We start from the raw sequence: 12,742 nt of genomic DNA on the forward strand, positions 1-12,742 counted from the left end.
CTTGAGCCTGAGTTCGAGACCAGCCTGTGCAACATAGCAAGACCCTGTCTCAAAAAAATACAAAAATATGCCAGGGTGACAAAGAGAAACTCTGCCTCAAAAGAAAAAAATAAGATAAAATAAGAAAACAAAAAACAAAAACCCCAAAACAAAGCAGAGAACCCCCCCCCCCCCAATAGTAAGCTCTACTCTGCCTCTCCCAGGGCTTTGAGCTTCAAATTTAAGGACAAGTGATTGCCTTAAAGAGAAGTCTGCGACTTTCATGTTGCAATTAGCTATAATGACTTTTTTTTTTTTTTTTGAGTCAAGGTCTCACTCTGTCACCAAGGCTGGAGTGCAGTGATGCTATCTTGGCTCACTGCAGTCTCAACCTCCTGGGCTCAAGTGATTCTCCTGCCTCAGCCTCTCGAGTAGCTGGGACTACAGGCATGCACCACAATGTCCAGCTAATTTTTTTGTATTTTTAGTACAGAGGGGGTTTCACCATGTTGGCCAGGCTGGTCTTGAACTCCTGACCTCAAGTGATATGCCTGCCTTGGCCTCCCAAAGTGCTGGGATTACAGATGTGAGCCACTGTGCGCGGCCAAATTATGCACTTTAAGTGGGTAAGTTGTATGGTGTGTGAATTGTATCTTTAAAAGGCTGTTACCAAGAAACTCCAAGCTCTGCTGCTCCTCACTAGCCATGTGACCTTGAAGAGTGACCTCACTTCTCTGAGCCTCAGTTTCTTTATCTGTAAAATGGGCAGGATAAGAGTAGCTGCCTCAGGAAGTTGTTGTGACGTTTTAAGGGAAGGAATTATGTAACTAGTTAGCATGGTACTTGATACACAATAAACCCTTGATAAATAATAACACTAGCTAGTGTTTACTGAGGGTTCACTCGTACCTGGTACTCCGCTTAGCTCTTAGGTCCATGATCTCATTTAATCCTCTAACCACTCTCATGCCAATTGTGTAGTGGAGGAAACCGAAGCTTAGACAGATGAGGCAGGGATTAGAACCCTGAAGTTTGGGTTCTGAACCATGAGACAGTCTTGGTTTTTGTGTAGTTTTGCTTTTATGTTTGTATGGCTCTTTTAAATTATTGTAACCCGCTTCATTTGAAGCTGTTGGGCTGCACACCCTGTAACGAAGTTTCATTTACCTATCTACCTCCCTCCAAATCGATTCTTTCCCTTTCTCTTGTGTAGAATACTTTATAAGGTATCAAACACCCCCAGTGAAAGGCTGCACGAGACCTGGCATCTGCCCAGAGTGTAGTGGGCAGGGCCCACAGCCCACCCCTGTGAAGTGTTAGGCCTTTGGGAAGAAGGCCCAGGCTAGATGACTTGCTTCCAAGCCCCAGCGCTGCCATCTCCTAGCTTGTAGAGACCTCCTCACCTTGGTCTCTTCATCTGCAAATATGCGGATTACGATCATATGCACTTGCCAGGGATGTTGGGAGCTTTTGCTCACAGGCTCTCAGAGGCCCCAGAGCCTCACAATCGACTTCTCCTGAGACCCCCATTGGCAGGGAGATGGCAGTCCTGGGGCTGACCCACGCCCAGCAAGCTCCCCAGCCAGCTGTGCTGAGGCGGCAAGTGCTAAAAATAACAGTCACGTCTTGCAGGGACATAGGCTGGCCCAGAGGCAGATGGGAGTCGGGGAGGAAAGGGTGGGGATGCTTACGCACCACCAGGACTCTCCACCTGCAGTGTGCCGATATGTGGGTGTGTATGGGGGATGATTCCTTTACCTAGTGCAAGGCCCCTAACTACAAAGGAGCTTGGTTTCAGGTCACATGGAGTGGACTGTTCCCTGCAGCCAAGGCAATGAAAAAGTCCTCTAGTGCTGTCCGGTGGAAATATTGCATGACCTGCATATGTAATTTTAAATTTTCTAGTAGCCATATTAGAAGAAAACAAGAAGCAGATGAAATGAATTTTAATATACTTTAATCTATCAAAACCTTTTTATCATTTCAAGATGTCATCAATATAAAAATATGAATGAAATATTAAATTCTCAGCCAGGCACGGTGGCTCATGCCTGTAATCCCAGCACTTTGGGAGGTCGAGGAGGGCAGATCACTCGAGGTCAGGATTTCGAGAGCAGCCTGGCCAACCTGGTGAAACCTTGTCTCTGCAAAAATACAAAAAATGAGCCGGGCGTGGTGGCAGGCCCCTGTAGTCCCAGCTACTCAGGAGGCTGAGGCAGGAGACTCACTTGAGCCCAGAAGGCAGAGGTTGCAGTGAGCTGAGGTCGCACCACTGCACTCCAGCCTGAGCCACAGAGCGAGACTCCATCTCAAAAAAAAAAAAAAAAAAAAAAGGAATATTAAATTCTCTTTTTGATACTAAGTCTTTGAAATCTGGTGTATATTTCAGACAGAGCATCTCAATTTGGATCAGCCACATTTCAAGTGTTGCGTGAGTTTCCTGTGGCAGCTGTTACACATGATCACAACTTAGTGGCTTAAAACAGCACAGATGTATGATTTGGTACTTCTGGAGGCCAGAAGTCTGCAAAGAGTCTGATAGCTAAAACCAAGGTGCTGGCAGGGCTCTGGAGGGGAATTCATCCCTTGGTTTTTGGTTTGTTTTTTTGTTTTGTTTTTTTTTTTTGAGACTGGAGTCTCCCTCTGTCACCCATGCTGGAGTGCAGTGGTACGATCTAGGCTCACTGCAACCTCCATCTCCTGGGTTCAAGCGATTCTCCTGCCTCAGTCTCCCGAATAGCTGGCGCACACCACCATGCCCGGCTAATTTTTGTATTTTGTATTTTTAGTAGAGATGCGGTTTCACCATGTTTGCTATGCTGGTCTTCCTCACCTCAAGTGATCCATCTGCCTCAGCCTCCCAAAGTGCTGGGATTACAGGCATGAGTCACCGTGCCCATCCCATCCCTTGTCTTTTCCAGCCCAAATTCCATGGCTCATGGCCCCTTCCTCCATCTCATCATTGCAATCTCTGCTTCTTTTGTCATTCTCTCTTCTCTGCCCCAGACCTTCCTGACTCCCTCTTTAAATGACACTTGTGATTACACTGGGCTCATCAGGCTAAACCAGGGTAAACGTGTCATCTCAAAATCCTTAATTTAATCACATCTGCAAAGTCCCAGGAAAAGTAGCATGTGCGGGTTCTGGGGTCAGGATGCAAACATCTTTGGAGGGCTGTTATTCAGCCTACCCCTCCTGCTGACTGTGGGCCGAGCAGGGCTGTCCTATGGAGCTGCAAGGAGACCCCTGGGCCAGAGGAGTGGGTACCAGCATTAGTGTTGAGTTTCTGAAACACCTGACTGCAAGTCAAACAGGGATTAGGTTGTGCATAGTAACAACCTAACATGCTATTTACGCAGGTTCCACACCAGTGGGAGGAAAAGGGGTGTATGATCTTCTTCTGGGCGCTGGAGACGTAGGATTTCGTAGAAACAGCCTCGGAGGTGCACGGTGCCCAAGTGAACATTCACTCATTATGGCCTCCTGAGTGTCAGGCTCTGTGCTGTGTCTCGTGGCAAGGGGTGAAGAGGCTATGGTTCCTGCCATCTCACAGTCCAAGTGTCATTTTCTTGGCAGGGTGATGGAGGCCTAATGAGGGGAAGGGACTCACTTCAGGTCAGATAGTGATTCAGAGGCAGAGCCAGGACTAATGGGAAGAGGGTGTTAGGGCCTTGATTTATGGCTGCCTTCCTTGGGCTGCAGGCCAAAGGTTAAGATGATGGTAATGGTAGCAGTAGTAATATTAGGTACCATTTATAAAGCTCACACTACGTGGTTTCTGCTGAGTTTTTGTCATGTGTTGGCTTGCTTCATCCTCACAACACTTCTAGGAGGTAAGAGTTTATCATCGTCATTTTACAGATGGGGAAACTGAGGCACAGAGAAGTTAAATAACTTGCCCAAAGTTACACAGCTGCTAAGAGACACAGCCAAGACTGGGACTAGACTGTTGGATTCCAACTCATGTGCTCCTGACTAAATGCAGGTATGAGGCTGGAGGACATGGTCTTAAACGACCGGCAGGTACTGACCCAGGAGATGCAACTCATGGGGTGTGGGGAAGCAACTCGTGGCCCTGGGAAGGCAGGCGGGGCCAGCTTCTAGCCCCCCATGAAGCAGGGACCAGGGCTGAGAAAAGATGTTCTTAAGACTCCCAGGGAAAAAGGGCCTCCCTCAGGCCCTTCGTGCCCAGATTCTGACATGGCCAGTGTGGAAAGAAATCACTTGTTTTAATAATATTGATACCAACAAGTTACAGGGTGCAGTGGGAAGGGCTGGGAGCTGTGGTCAGAAGACCCAGTTTCTAGGCTGGGTGCGGTGGCTCATGCCTATAATCCCGGCACTTTGGGAGGCCGAGGTGGGCAGATCGCCTAAGGTCAGGAGTTCGAGACAAGCCTGACCAATGTGGTAAAACCCTGTCTCTACTAGAAATATAAAAATTAGCCAGGCGTGGTGGCACATACCTGTAGTCCCAGCTACTCAGGAGGCTGAGGTAGGAGAGTTGCTTGAAGCCAGGAGGCGGAGGTTGCAATGAACTGAGATCACGCCACTGCACTCCAGCCTGGGCAACGGAACAAGACTCTGTCTCAAACAAAACAAAACAAAACAAAACAAAAAAATACTCAAAAAACAAAAATGACCCACGTTCTAGGTGGGCTCTGCTTCTTGGCAGCTCGGTGCCCAAACAAGTTACTTTTCTCCTTGAGCTCCTCCTTTTCATCCATACACATGGAATGGAGTCCTTGTTGCTGGAAGGAGGGATCCAACTGCCCCATAGGGCACTGGGAGGGTGGGGGCAGTAGGTAGGGTGGGATGGCTCAGCCAACCTCCTCCCCTCAGAGAGAAGTCCCAGGCCACCACAGTCAAGTCATCCACCCACCAGTGACCTTGCCTGGCGGCTACTTTGACCTCCCTGCTTGGTCGACTGAGACAGTTATGACAACCTTAGCACTGTACACCCAGGTTTTCCAAGGAGGAGAATGCCTTAAGATGGGTGGGGGTCCAGAAAAGGACTGAAAAAGAAGAAAGCCATGGCCCAGATGATTGGAACATCCGGTTCTCTAAATGGTCCCCTAAACCCAGTCTGTGCCACATGAATGTGCTTTGTTTAAACAAACACACAGGTCCCAGATGCCAAGGCGGCAAATGAGACCCAGTTCCTGGCAAGGGTCACCAGCTCAGCTGCAGCTCCCCTGACTTCATCCTACCCCTTCCCAGAGGCCCATGTCAGTCCCACCCAAGTGGCCCCCCAGTGTGGAGCACTCCAGGGAGAGGACGTCTCCCCTGGAGAGGGGTCTTGGAGACGAATGACTGGCAGCTGGTGCAGAAGGCACACTACATCTTGTGTGACTCCTTCTTGCCAACACACAGCAAGAACTTAGCACAGAAACTACGTGGTATAAGCTTTAAAAATAACGCCTGATACTACTACTGCTACCATTGTTGTTAGCCACCAGACAGCACACCACCGTGGAGCAAGCTCCTGGTTGTGGAGGCTGTGTGACCTTAGGAAAATTGCCTAGACTCTCTGAGATTGTTTGTTTGTTTGTTTGTCTTGAGATGAAGTCTCGCTCTGTCTCCTAGGCTGGAGTGTAATGGCACGATCTCAGCTCACAGCAATCTCCGCCTCCTGGGTTCAAGTGATTCTCCTGCCTTAGCCTCCCAAGTAGCTGGGACTACAGGTACCCGCCACCACACCCAACTAATTTTTGGATTTTTAGTAGAGATGGGGTTTCACCATGTTGGCCAGGCTGGTCTTGAACTCCTGACTTCAGGTGATCCTACGCCTTGGCCTCCCAAAGTGCTGGGATTACAGGCGTAAGATATCACCCTGAGATTGTTTTTTCATCTATAAAGTCAGGAAAATGATACTTTCCTCTGAGGTCCATTATCGGTATTAAGTGTGATACTTGCAAGAAAAGCATATGCTCAACAAATGAGTGCTATCATCATTTTATCATGGCTATTTAAACACATTAATGTGCAGTCTGTTCATAACTAAAACTGGACCTCACAGCTGATAGCTGTTTTTTTTTTTTACTTTTTCCACAATATTGTGCTGCTTCTAGTCATGAATCAAATCACTGGACTTAAGGGTTTGAACTTGGCATAAACTGATCTTGATTCAAGTCCTGGCTCCTGGTGCTTGTGTGACCTTGGGTGAGTGATTTTTTACCCCTTGAAGCCTGGGTGTTCTCTGCTATAAAACAGAGTTGATAATAATCACACCTTCCTGATGGGTTTTTAATGAAAGTTTCATGGAGCAACGTAGGTAGAGCCTGCAGTGCTGTGTCTGGCACTAGGTAAGCACTCCATGATTGTTTAAGATTCTCTTATTCTGGCCAGGCTCGGTGGCTCATGCCTGTAATCCCAGCACTTTGGGAGGCCAAGGCAGGTGGATTACCTGAGGTCGGGAGTTTGAGACCAGCCTGGCCAACATGGTGAAACCCCGTCTCTACTAAAACTACAAAACATTAGCCCGGTGTGGTGGCAGGCGCCTGTAATCCCAGATACTTGGGAGTCTGAGGCAGGAGAATCACTTGAACCCATGAGGCGGAGGTTGCAGTGAGCCAAGATTGCACCACTACACTTCAGCCTGGGTGACACAACAAGATTCAGTCTCAGAAAAAAAAAAAAAAAAGACAAAAAGATTCTGTTATTCTTACACTGCCACCCCAACAATGGACAAAGCAAGTGGCCTCTGCAATTGGCATCCTTACGACAATACGGTGAGGTTAGAATTTTCATTCTCATGGCAGAAGTAGAAGCTGAGACTTACTGAGCCTCTGCTCCCGAACTCAGCAGAGGAAAGTGGATGCTGTTTGTCTCGCTGGGGCTAAGCTGCTTTGAATGCAGAGGCTGTGTTATTCTCCCCAGCCCAGGCTGTAAGCACAGTGTCCTGCCCACAAGCTTCTACATCCATCAGCTCCTCTGGTCCCACAAGGCAAATCCCCTCCTCACTTCCCCCAGGATGAGCCCCAGCATGACACTGGTGCAGGACACTGCCCTTCCGTGCCTCAGTTTCTCCATCTAAAAACAGTTGTGATAATTTCTGCCCTGGCGTTGGTATCAAAAGACCCAAGTGTGAATGCTGAGTTGGAATGGCCCTGAGCAACTGACTTCCTTTTCTTTTTTTTGAGACAGAGTCTTGCTCTGTCACCCAGGCTGAAGTGCAGTAGCGCGAGCTCGGCTCTCTGCAACCTCCACCTCCCAGGTTCAAGTGATTCTCCTACCTCAGCCCCCTGAGTAGCTGGGATTACAGACATGTGCCACCATGCCCGGTTACATTTTGTATTTTTGGTAGAGACAGGGTTTCGCCATGTTGGCCAGGCTGGTCTTGAACTCCTGACCTCAGGTTATCTGCCCGCCTCAGCTTCCCAAAGTGCTGGGATTACAGACGTGAGCCACCGTGCCCGGCCTTGACTTCATTTTCTTAGTTTCTGTGTCTTTGCCTGGAAGAAGGGCTAATGGTAGAATGTGATAACAGGATGTTAAGTGAAAAGGGAGAGCCCCAAACAGTAATCAACATGATTCTAATTACATTTTTAAAAGTCGATCTATATGTATGTGTTTGTATCTACTTTCTCAAAAATACAAAGAAAATCAACCAAAATGTTCCCAGTAGTACTCTCTGGACACTGGGCTCATGGGTGATTTTTGCCTTTCTTCTGTATATGACTTTTGTACTTTCCCAGTTTTTCTTTTCTTTTCCTTTTTTTGACAGGGTCTTGCTCTGTCACCCAGGCTGAAGTGCAATGATGTGATCACAGCTCACTGCAGCCTCCAACTCCTGGGCTCAAGGGATCCTCCTATCTCAGCCTCTTGAGTAGCTGGGAGTACAGGCATATGCCACCATTCCTAGCTAATTTTAAGTTTTTTTTTTGTAGAGACAGGATCTTGGTATGTTGCCCAGGCTGGTCTTAAATTCCTGGCCTCAAGCAGTCCTCCCGCCTTGGCTTCCCAAGTGCTGGGATCAGAGGCGTGAGCCACTGTGCTCGGCCTAGTTTTTCTATAATGAGTATGTGTCTCTTACAATCAGGAATTAGTAATTGAAGTCACAAATAATAGTTGCCCTTACTGCCCAGGGTTGCCTGAGGATTGCCTGTGGACACCCGTGAGGTGGCCTCTGTGAGCAAGCTTGTGTGGCACTGACTGTGCTTGCCCTGCCCTCCCGGGGTGCTGCCAGCCTGGCATCTGTAGGTCCTACAGGGCTTGCCCTTTGGCTGGGGGCAGAGTGACCAACTGCCTCTATGACGATATGATCTCATCGAAGCTGAAGATTTCACCCAGAAGGGAGAGGAAGGAAAGAAACTGGAAGCAAATACCTGATTTTTCTTTTCTTTTTTTTTTTTTTTTTGAGACGGAGGCTCGCTGTCTCTCCCAGGCTGGAGTGCAGTGGTGTGACCTCAGCTCACTGCAACCTCTGCCTTCCGGGTTCAAGCAATTCTCCTGCCTCAGCCTCCCGAGTAGCTGAAACTACAGGCATGGCCACCAAGCCCAGCTAAGTTTTTTGTATTTTTAGTAGAAATGGGGTTTCACTATGTTGGCCAGGCTGGTCTCGAATTCCTGACCTCAAGTGATCCACCCGCCTCGGCCTCCCGAAGTGCTGGGATTACAGGCGTGAGCCACCACGCCTGGCCACAGATACCTGATTTCTAATGCCAGTCCCATCCCTGCCCCCTTGGGCCAAGCACTTGGCTTTTCTGGCCTTAGTTTCCTAATCTATAAAAGAGGATTAAAGGTTGCTTGCCACACCGTTGAGGGAAGGGGTTGCATGTAGCCGCTCGGACCCTTGGCTCATTTGGATTAGGAGTCAAAGAAACCAAATGAGGAGTGCGCCTGGCATTATGGTGGAGCCAGGGAGCGGCAGCACCTGGTGAGCTCCCTTCAAGGGCTGTTCCCCTGCTGAGGATCCAGATGTTCCCTTCCATCCAGCAGGGGCTTGAGGGGAAAGGTGCTGATGATGCCCCAGTCAAGTCCTGACCTTTGGCTGTTGGGGGCAAAGGTGTGATAGGCTTGCCCGGCAAAGGTGGGTGGAAGCAATAAGCTGTAACACCTCTAGCTTGGAAAGTTTTGCTTCATCAACTACAGCTGGAACCTCCTGGGGAGCCAAGGCCCAGAGGGGCAGAACAGGGAGGTCTTCTACTGAGGGCTGTCATGCGATGTCCTGAGACATTTGTGGAGCTTCTGGTGTACACAGGCATGAACAGAGGTTCCCCTGAGAAGCTGACTGTCTAAGAGTGACACAAACCCTCTTCCCTGGTGCCTGTCCCCGAAATGCCCATCAGAAACCCGAATGGCTTCCCGTTGCCAACTGAAGCAGTCCTCACCCTGCACATTAGAACCCCCTGCGGAGACTTCATCCTGATGCTCAGGCCTTACCACTTACGGGGGTGAGATTCTGTCGCTGGTGTTTTAAAAATCTCCCCAGCACCTTTGGGAACTGCTGTGGGTGGGGGACCTACTGAATCCACCCAATGAAACGGTGGCTTTGCCTGCATCTTGTCTCCCCAACCCTTGAATCACCTACAAAAGATGCGATGTCACGTCTTTGATACACTTAACATAGAGCTTTGTTGGAAGAGAAATCATTCAATCATTCAGCATCTTAAATTATCATCTCATCCTGCTTTCAATGGGCCCAGGGGTTACCAGGAGGTGCTTTCCCGGGGAGGGGGAGGCGCACCGCTGCATCTGATGCTGTCTACATTCCAGTTCATCTGACCCTTCTGCCTCCCTCCTCCATCCTGCCACACAGACCCTGCCCTCAGCCAAGACTGCTTCCCATTTTCAAGTCGGTACGCTTCCCTTTTCCCCATCCTCTGCATTTCAAAATATTCTCAGGCTGAATTTAAATGCCACTTCTTCCCTGAAGCCTTCCCTCCTTCACCCACTGGGATTCTGTGCTTTCTCTAATCTTCTCTTACTCTGTCATAATGATCTTATGTGCTCATTTCCTCCACTGAACTAAGAGTTTCTTGAGGCCAGAGTGCACATCTTGCCTTTCTCCCTTCAATGTCGAACACAGTTAACAGATCTAGGTGTCAATGAAGCTTTGCTGAAAGAATGGCTGCATCTCATGCTCTTTGAAGAGGGTATGTATCTCTTGCCATCAGAAATAGACAATCAAAAGTGTACAGTAACAACTGTTTCTCATGGGGGCTTGTTCTACAAATCCCCCTTGACCCAACACTTGGTGAGTAGGGATCCAGAGGTTATTGCTAGGACATCAGCTTCAGGGCCTAGACCCATCGCTCGCTAGGCCAGACCTTCATGTGTGACATCCAGCTGCCAGCGGGAAGAAGTCAGTCTCCACTGCCTCCACAGTCTCTGCTGCCACACTGTCACAGGTGGGAACAAGAAAAAGCAGCCCCAGAATGTTTGCTGCCATTGTGCATGGACGACGTCATTGCACATAAAAGCACTAGTGCTCCATTATTGCGACTGGGCCTCCTGAAAACCCCTAGAGCTGGACAGGGCAAGGGAGGGGCTTCCCCTGATCTTCTCCTGAAGGGCTAAGCATGACAGGATGCCAGGCTTAGAGCCCGGCTGGGCTGGGTTTCTGACCCATTGAGTCTGCTGTGCCATGATGCTCCCTCACCTCCTTTGATCGTCCTGTATGCTGGGCTGGAGAGAATAGGAAGGGCTACTGACCCATTTTATAGAAGCAACCCTAATGGTTTGAGGAGTGAAGTCTAGCACAGGCTCAGCAGATGGAGGAAGAGTAAGCTGTCAGGAAGGCAGTAGGGGAGAGTGGTAGGGTCCTGACTTGTCTCACGGTCTTTGGAAAGTTGAGTGTGGCCTCCAAGGTGAGAAGACAGGTGTGGGCCACCACCAGGCAGGCAGCATTGCCCAGGCTTCTCTCTCCAGTCTGTCCTGTGCGGCATCTCCTTTGAGGGTCAGAGAAACTAGGACGGGAGGCAAGCTGGGGTGGGTCTCATTATAGCAAAGAGAAGACTGGGGCTAAGAGGGGATATTCCTGCCAGCACGTCAGCCTCTGATGCCACCTGCAAAACTGGTGGCACCACCTCAAACCCTTTTCAAACCTGGCTCAGTACAAACAACTCCCAAACCATACACTTTAGGAAAACTTCAAAAGAGATTCTAAGAGTTATTTCTTTGGTGTTATACATTGCTCAGTGGCTTGGAGGTCCTGATCAGTGTGCTGAGAGATTCTGGAAAGCACCAAAAGTGGGGCCTCCAGGCAGGAAGAGGAAAGTTTATGTCTCCCAGGTGCTGCTGGCTGCACCTGGGAGCTCACAGTGACCGGGTTTCACCTCCATGAAGTGAAGTGGCATTTAGCTGATGGAGGCACGACATGGGGGCTGGGTGTGCTCCTGCGTGTTGGGGAAGCTGAGCTGCCAGGCCCAGGGTGGCAGGTGCCCTGCAGGCCAGGTCAGTCCAGCAGGAGTTACTGAAGGTGACTGAGGAGCCAGGAGGGCAGGAAACTCCTGAATGCTTCCAGAAACCCTGTAGCTCTAGGACTTGCCTGGGCCAGGAGGCCTAGAATTAGAGACTTTCTGGGCTGGAAGGAACCTTAAAAGTCTTCAAATGCAACCCCCAATTTGAAGTCTCAGTAGAGCCCTCTGGGTTTGCTTGCTCACCTCCAGTGATGGGGAACTCAGTCCAGGCCTGGACAGACTGCATTCACACTGGCACCCCATCCCTTCCACCCGGTCCTGTTTCTGACCCTGGACAAAAAGAGGGCAGGCCTGTGTCCAGGTCTCTCTGGTGGCCCTGCAGAGATCTTCCCAGCTCGAGAGCTTCTTTGCTTGGGTCCTACGGTTCCAGACCTGGTTCCATTTTCTTCCCATCTTGGTGACAGTCCACCTCAACATTCAGGGCCAGATTGGCTCCCTGGCCTCCCAGTGTTGCATTGTCCATGCAGAGGGGAGCAGCTCTGCCTGTCTCCTTCTGGACCCTTTGCCTTCGTGGGCCCAGCCCACGTCCTGCCATCCTAACCGGATGGCCAGCCCAAAGTCGACCCCTTAGTCTTGCTCGGATTGTGCCAACTTTTGCCCATCTTTGTGCCCTGGGGTCTTGGGTGCCAAGGGCAGGGCATCACAGTCCTCTGGCCAGCTCCCGTCTGAGTTGGAGCTCCCTCAGGAGCCCCGCCCACCCTAAGTGCTGGTCTCCACAATGCACTTGAGGAACATCGTGTCGTCCTTCACATAGGCGTGCTTGGGTGACTGCAGTTTGTTGAGGGGGAAGAAGAGTGGGCAGCCACTGGCCACATTGGTTTCACTCTGGGGCCTCTGGAAGGACGCCGAGCTTAGGTCAGGCCGGAAGGCGTCAATGGCATGCTCACGGTTGTTCTGGTCCAGCAGCATGAAGGTGACCTGCAGGGAAGGGACAGGTGGGAGATCAGGCCCTACATTAGCAGCGCAGCTTGGAGGCCCAGGCTTGGACTCAGAGCTGTGCTCCACACCTACTGCCTGTGCAGCCCCTCGGACCCTTGGCTCATTTGGATTAGGAGTCAGAGAAGCCAAGCAAGGAGCGCACCTGGCATATGGCCAGACCCAGGGAGCCGGCAGCGCCTGGTATTCTGAGTGCACTTCAGAGGCTGTTCCCTGCTGAGGATCAGATGTTCCTTCCATCCAGCAGGAAGCAGGGGAAGGTGCTGATGCCCCAGTCAAGTCTGACTGGCTGTTGGGGGCAAAAGGTGTGACTGGAGCACTGACAAGGTAGGTGGAAGCAATAAGCTGTCACACCCCCTCTGGCTTGGAAAGTTTTGCTTCATCAACTACAGCTGGAACCTCCTGGG

At 50.1% G+C, this 12,742-nt stretch overlaps 1 protein-coding gene across 3 annotated transcripts in view; it reads right to left on the bottom strand.

Moving 5' to 3' along the window:
• Positions 1–9,536: 9,536 nt before the first annotated feature.
• The window catches only part of TRAF1 (TNF receptor associated factor 1), a 30,858-nt gene continuing 27,652 nt past the window's right edge, over positions 9,537–12,742 (bottom strand). For all 3 annotated transcript variants that reach the window (XM_017949591.3, XM_009188163.4, XM_009188162.4), the window contains exon 9: positions 9,537–12,317. In XM_017949591.3, the coding sequence (XP_017805080.2) occupies positions 12,099–12,317 (219 nt within the window). In that variant the 3' untranslated portion in view covers positions 9,537–12,098. The remainder of the gene's footprint in view (positions 12,318–12,742) is intronic.

The sequence above is a fragment of the Papio anubis genome, chromosome 13 (genome assembly GCF_008728515.1).
Source record: "Papio anubis isolate 15944 chromosome 13, Panubis1.0, whole genome shotgun sequence".
Classification (NCBI taxonomy): domain Eukaryota; kingdom Metazoa; phylum Chordata; class Mammalia; order Primates; family Cercopithecidae; genus Papio; species Papio anubis.